This window comes from Tupaia chinensis, unplaced genomic scaffold (assembly GCF_000334495.1).
Source record: "Tupaia chinensis unplaced genomic scaffold, TupChi_1.0 Scaffold000292_1, whole genome shotgun sequence".
In the NCBI taxonomy this organism is placed as follows: Eukaryota; Metazoa; Chordata; class Mammalia; order Scandentia; family Tupaiidae; genus Tupaia; species Tupaia belangeri.
The window spans coordinates 798,261-805,715 of NW_006159777.1; the positions used below are offsets into that span (position 1 = coordinate 798,261).

Here is a 7,455-nt window from a genome sequence, read left to right on the forward strand (position 1 = left end):
CCATCCCCCCCGGGGGGTGATTTCTCACTTTCTGTCTCTCTGTCTCTCCCAGTCTGTCTGCGAGCGCACACGCCCTATAGCGAAAACCTCTCCAAAAAAAAGAAAGACCAAGAACAATGGGGTGGCATTCCAGGGAGACTCCTGGAGCTATTACAGGACCTGTGGTTTAAGGGCTGTGCTGAAATCCATGGTTGCATGTCCAGGGGAGGAAAGATGAGCCAGAGTCATGAGTGAGGAGACTGTGCTTCCACCAGGAGTAGCATGCTGGCACCGATAAGGATGGTGGTAGGCGTTAATGAAACCTTCCTGCAGGCAAAGTGCTCTTCCTTGTGAGATGACCAAGATGAAGGCTCTTTCTCTGGAAAAGTTCAAGGCCTGTACAGAGTGCAAACAGCCTATGCATGTCTCGATACAGGTGTCCAGAGTGAGGACAATATTATTTAAAGACTAGTGCACTTTCTTCTTGAACTCTGGCAGTGGTCATGAGAGAAACCACAGAGACTTAATCCCAGTGACACATGGATAACTACTTCTAAGAACCAATGGCAGTACCACGAGGTAGCTTGGGAAGCCCTATCTCCCTCTCTATCTCAGATAGGTGCAACTGACATCTCCATCTGATGTAATGTGCTACATGCAGGCGCAGCAGTAAAACATTCTTGGGGGCAGTCCCACATAGCGTTCTCAGTTCAAGTCCAGAGACTTCCCCGGGAACACATGTGCCCATGATTTGGGTCAGCTGAGGCTGGAGGTGGAAGAGGGCATCAAGACCCATTGGGGGTTCTCGCTCTATCTTTTTCTCTCTCCCTCTCTATCTTCTTCACTCATGAAAAAAAATAAAACTTAACAAACAAAAGTGCTCCACAAGGCCCCTCAATTCCCCTTTCCCACCTGAAGGTCACTCTTAAGGTTCCTTATATCAAAATGCACGAGCCACAAAGAGTAGGTAACACTCAACTGGATGGGTCTGAGAAGTATTTCATGATGGTTTTAAAAAGTCTTTAAAAAGTCTTTTTACAAGCAAATTGAGAAATAGTGATTGACTGGTTCAAAAAAATAATTGGAATAACAATAATAACGAACAGGAAAAACAATGAAAAGATATTGAATGATGAAGTGGGGATTTTAACATCTCGGTATTCACTGACATGCATGGCATTCCCTTTTGAAAAAGCAATGTAATACACTGTAAAGTTATATGCAATTCAATGTAATATAAACAAGATCATGATGATAAGAAATAAAAAAAATAAATAAAAAAGTAAAAACAACAACAACAAAAAGAGTAGGTAACGTCGCTATACCCTTCTTTCACACAAACGGTGGTCAAGGCTAAAAATACATGATTTAAAGAGGTTTATATGTGTTCACTGCAAGCAGCACCACGTGAGTGCTGATGGAGGGAACGAGGATTTCTTATAAATGTACAGAACAATCGGGTCGGTCTGGAAAGAGAAAATGCAATGAAGTCGTCAGGGTTGCTCTGAGTGCTTAGCTCAGACCTGCTGCTCATGCAGGGATGTAATGGCTCAAGGTGCAGGACTGATCCTGACTGAATCACGATCTTCCTTCCCTGAGCGAGACAAAGGATGGCAACGCTTTCTGCCTTTGGTGCCTCTGCTAAGGTGCATGTCTTTTTCTTCAAGGGACCATAGGCATGTCCTAGCTGATTTGAAATAAGCACCCTTTTGGAAATATTTCGTGGGTGAAGACAAGGGCCTGCTTGCTAAGGGGTCTCCAGCTTCAGTTCAAATTTGGCAGCTGCCCAACGACATCTCTGATCTCCAAATAATCAGTCACTGGGAAAACGGCACCCTGGCGAGTTTCGAGGTGATTAGTTATTGCTTGGCATGTCTCAGCAGTTTGCATCTGGGATAGCTAATCTGGGCCTGGGATCTGGAAAAAAGCTGTTCATCTAAATTACTCTAATCCGCAGGTAGATTCTGCTTATCCTGCTTCTCTCCCTTTGATCCATCTTCTGTTTCCATAGCAGCTAAAACCTCAGTAAAATGGAAGCATCTGGCCCAGGCTCAGGTAAAAGTCCCCTGGGGAAATGAAGCTGTTCGATGGCCACAGAAGGGGAACAGGGACTCTCAGACCAAACAGCACGAACATCAGCAAGATGAACGAGGCTCCAATGTCCAGGAGAGACGGCAAGTAATTACAAGGAAGAGAGAGAGACAGCGAGGGTGCAGAGAAGAGTGAAATTTGAACAGAAATACTCAGGAAGCCATGAGAAAAAGGAAACGGGTAGAACAAAAACAGCATTGGGCAGGTATAGGCATAAAGGGGCAAAGAAAAAGGATGTGTGCAATGAAAAGGGAAGGGACACTCAAAAAAGGACAAAGAGCTGAGCAGCCGGAGGAGGGAATTAAGAAAGACATCAAAGAGGAGACAGAGCCTCTTGGCATCTAGCAAAGGAAGTCTACCCCAATGATAATCATTCTGCAGAGACTAAAGGCACATTCTGGCCAGGCATCAATAGCACCAGGGACCACGCAGCAGGCTGTGGTGAATGGTGGGTGCCATAGATGGAAGCCTGTCCATTCCCATGGCCCCTCCTTCAGAAGTGCCCTGGGCCATTCTCCATTACTAATGCACAGCTGAAGCCCACTGCTAGATTCTGAGCTAGTCCACACATAAGGGCATTTAAAATGGAGAGGTTGGCAAAGATGTGAGTAGTTCTCACTGATTCTTCAGTTCATAGTGTTAGTGTCAAGAATGATGACATATAGTGACTATGTCACCCAACTCCCATGTAGTTGACCATGGTTCAAGTCCCGGACCCGGTGACTTAAACTCACGTCGGGCGTGTGTGTGTGCATGCCCAAGATCCCAAGAGGAAAATAGAAGAGAAGGGATTGTGGTGTGACCATCCCCTCTGGGGGGCGATTTCTCACTTTCTGACTCTCTGTCTTTCTGGTGAGCGCACGCACCCTATAGAAAAAACCTCTCCAAAAAAAACCAAAACCAAAAAAGAACGGTGACATGAGACACCTCAGAATCCAGGCCAAACACACGGAACACTTCACACCTTCTCTGAGAACATCTATCAGGGCAAGCTGTCACTGTCTGAGAGGAGGAATTCAGTATTGGAGGCCGATTCAGAGTCCTACCCTGATTTTTAAAAATAATTTTAGTATAGTAGACACTGTCTCACACTGCCACCCTCAGGAGTGGCAGGCTTACATACCAGTTGACAGATGTGCTCCTAATGGACAGACAGTTCTCAACCATCTCTTTGTCCCATACAAAGAGAGATGATCAGCCTAAAGAGACAGGGGACACTTTCTCAGAACAGCCTAAATTCGGCAACTAACTGTTGCACTGGTAAAGGACCAGCCCCATCACCATCAAAGGGAACATTCTGAGTGCTCATCTTAGCTTCAGAACTCCCCTAGTGTCAGTGGAGATGTTCTACTGGATTGCATCAGTTAGCTTCTCCCCAAGCCCTGCCCTGACCTGCGCTGCCCTTCAAGAGCGCCCCACATAAACTTCGTTCATACCAGTCACTTTCTCAGGGTTGGCTTTGGGCATATAAACCTGCAACAAGCCAACCAGCACCACTATGGCTCCTTTAGAATCCTTAACCTGCACTGTCTGCAGTACACACTTCATCCATCCGTGCATGCACACACATGTGTGCATACATAATCATGCACATAGATTTCACAATGACCAGCAATAAGCAACAGAATTAAGGACCTGTATTCGTGACTCGGCTTAAATGTCACCATTTCAAAGGCCTTCTCTGACCAAACCCCTTGTCATTTTAGCAATATGTGCTACTCTGCTCTAACACCCTTATGACCTATCACCACCTGTTATACTGTGTAGTTTGTTTTTTTTTCCTCATCTGTCTCAGGAGAACATGAGTCCGTAAGAGCAGGTACTTGCCTGTCTCAGTTCATTGCTGGATCTCTCGGTGCCTAGAAGAGAGCCTGGACTACAGCAGGCACTCAACAAATATTTAAGACTAAATGAAATAATTCCCCGTTCCTCGATCCCAGATAAAAGGTGACTTAATGAAAAATAACACCTTTCTAAAATTCTAAGGTTTTAATGTTCAGTCTGGGAAAGCGCAGAACAACACTCAGTCTGGTCTACAAAACATCTGCACATTGAGACAAAATGGATTTTGTAAATCCATTGGCGTTAAGTTATACGTGTTATCTAGGGTTAATGACAGTAAAACAACAACAAAACCACAAAAACAACTAATCACCAGGTTCTTGGCAATGCTGAAACAGCACAGACTTGGACATTTCCCTTTTAGAAATATGGCCATTTAAAGCATTCACTCATCATTCTGTTTGTGTTTTCTGTTTCTTAAAACAATCAGCTGAAAATGCCACCAAAGAGCTATCCATCATCCAACTTGACATGTAACATTTACCCAGAATATCTCGACACCTCTTCACCCAGAGGCAATGGGAGTAATATCCAAGGGACTGGATAGAGGCTCAGATAGGACTCCTGACATCTTGAAGGCTATGCCTGTCTTACAGAAACATGGCACTGCTAGGCAGAGCCATTTGTATGTTATACTGACTACCAAAAACATAGAACTTCTTAGACTAAGTAAGCTCCTACCCATGGCCAATGATTCTCCCATTTCCTCTCCAAACCATCTCTCTTACCTTTGGGAGAGATGTGTCTCCAGGTAACTGTAGGCTCTGGTCTACCCGTTGCTATGCAGGTGAGACTGACATTGTTGCCTTCATTAATGGAGATATCTGAAGAAATTTCTACAATTTTGGGAGATACTGTGGAGACAAAAGAGGTAGAAGGAAAATAAAAATCCTGAAGAAACATTTCCTTGTTGTTTTAAAATGGTAGTTGGCACAATAGCCCAGAGACTGAGAAATATGGATGACAGTAGTTAATGATGAGGAATTAGAGATACCTTAAACATGAAAAATGTCTTACCTTGAATTTAGCTTCCATTTCCTTCTATTTAAACACCAAGTCAGGAAGTCTGAATGGGAATGAATTCCTCTGCAATGCTGCAGTAACTGTTCTATCCTCCACCCTCTTCCCATCTCCACTCTCGCCCCCACCCACCTCCGACACATACCCACGAGTCATCTTCCACACTGCATTCCGAGATATCTTTATGAAAGGCAATGCTGATCATATCTCTACCTAAACAGCTCCAACTGCTTCCTACTGTCTACCCAGCCATACCCAATCTCTTGATCCTGGCATGCTAGGCCATTCACATCAAGTACGAGCCTTTTCCACTGACATGCCACGATTTCATCTCTACTTACCCCATCATCATTTCCAACACATCATGCCTTTTCTGGTCATCACACATCTGTATAAATATTGTTCCTATTTCCTTCCTGGAAAACTCTTAGTCATCCTTTAAGGCCCAAATAAAATGCCACTTCCTTTGTTGCAATCTTCCTTATGTCTACACCTCCCTGCCCTCCTTACCAACTACTACTAACTGCTACCTCTTCAGCCGTGTCCCCAGAGCACTTTACACACACCTAATGGGGAACTGTAAAGAATATCAGTTGGCCATAATACACTTGGTGTTTCTCTCTCTGTCCCTTAAGTTATCTCATTCCCCCATGAAGGGGGAGGTTCATTGTAATGTGCAAAGGTGAGGGCAGGACCTCTTTATTTCAGACCTTTATTTTGGAGCCAGGCCTTCCTCAGGAAGCCTATGTTCTGTTGTGCTCATCCTTAAGCCTGCTTTCCAGGAGCAGCAGCCACAGGGATGGGGCAGGTCCTGCAGTGCAGCCACTGCATGCACATGCTGTCTCATCCTGGGGCCCTGCTGCAGCACCTCACTGTCACTGCACGTCTAAGTGTCCAGTGTCAGCTTTCCCACTAGCTCACGTGGCATTTACTCCTCTGTGAGGCTGCTCCTTTGCCTTATCTGTCAAATGGTTACAATTCAAGTGGCTAAACGAGGGGTGCCATTAACTGAGTCCCCAATTGTAGACTCTTATCCCACTTGGTATCCTATGGTTACTTTCTTAGTCTCACTCACTCATTAGGACACTGAGACATCGCGTGATGTCTTACTCATATTTCTATCCACAGAAAGAGCTCACAAATATTTATAGAATGAGTTATAATGGTTAGTCAAGAGAACCAACTTCCTGACCTGACATACAAGCACAACATCAGAGTTGGAGCATTAGCATATGCTATTTCTGTCCCGCCAACACTAGTTTGACATCTTGGTTCTTGGCAAATTAAGGTACCCCTCCATCCAGCACTGTTGTTTCTTCATGTTACATTCTTGCCTTGAGTAAGCGTTCCTCAGAGCTGTCACACTGTGCAATTCCAGAGCATCTCTTCTACCTGGTACACAATGTGATTGTACCTCCTAGGGGACCCCAGGGAAGCTGCACGATGACTTTACACCTTGCCATGAGACACTCACACAAAAGTCAGATGGTGTAGACATTTCTTTTTATTTTTTTAAATTATTTTTAATTATGTTTTCATTTCATTTTCTTTTATATATTAAATAACATTATTATTTGTCTTACAAAATGGATATTTCAACAGGTGAATATTTCTCCCTAGTACAGTTGATAAAACTACAAAATATCTTCAACAGATAATACCACATTTCTTTGTGACATTTCAATGCAGAGCTTTCCTCTACTTGAACATCCCTCATTCATTCCTAGTCATATTAGATCTTTTCCTCTATGAAAAGGGGCCTACTATGAAAGTATCCTTCTCAGTCATCTTTCCTCTTCCTCCTTTTGCAACGTTATCTTCTACTCCTGTCCTGCTCTCCACCCAGCTGGGAGCACTTTTCACTAATCTCCTTATCCCCAAGTCACTGTGGCTGATTTCAGTACTCAGACCCTTCTCTCTGATTGTCCATACCTACAGGAATTGATCAAGGCCTGGCTGAACTATCATCCCTTCCATAATGCCTTCAAGGTGATCCCTAAGAGCAGATGACCTTTCCTTCCTGGGGAATCCCACAGCCCTGCAGCACATCCTTCACGGCATTTACAGTAAACTCTCTTCTGTTACACACGTCTCACCTTTCCTCCTGGGCTATAGAACTGAATATAACACATTAAGCAAGAGTCTTCCTCATATTTTTATTTTATCCTGGCCTGAAGTGAATATCTTGTACAGAATAAGTACCACTTCATCATTGTTAGATTTAAATTCATATCGAGCTTTAATAGAGAGACAATGTATGTGTGTGTGTCTTTTTTTGTGTGTGTTTGCGTGTGTATGTACACATGCTTGCACTCTCATGGGTATTTGGTGGGGCAGATAATGGAGGGTGGATGTGGTGAGGTTTAGAGAGAGACCGCTGGCTCTACCATCTGGGACTTTAAAGGTATAACATTGCAATTTATGGTTCCATCGGTTTAAAAGCCAGATTGGGCCTTCTAAGACAGGAAGGTAATTGATGAATTAATGACTGAGCATTTCATTTGCTGACTGCCTGAAAGGCAC

At 43.9% G+C, this 7,455-nt stretch overlaps 1 protein-coding gene across 4 annotated transcripts in view; it reads right to left on the minus strand.

Moving 5' to 3' along the window:
• The window catches only part of NTM (neurotrimin), a 1,082,935-nt gene that overhangs the window by 134,268 nt on the left and 941,212 nt on the right, over positions 1-7,455 (minus strand). For all 4 annotated transcript variants that reach the window (XM_006150634.3, XM_006150631.3, XM_006150632.3 and 1 more), the window contains one exon: positions 4,641-4,766. In XM_006150634.3, coding sequence (XP_006150696.1) covers positions 4,641-4,766 — 126 coding nt within the window. The remainder of the gene's footprint in view (positions 1-4,640; positions 4,767-7,455) is intronic.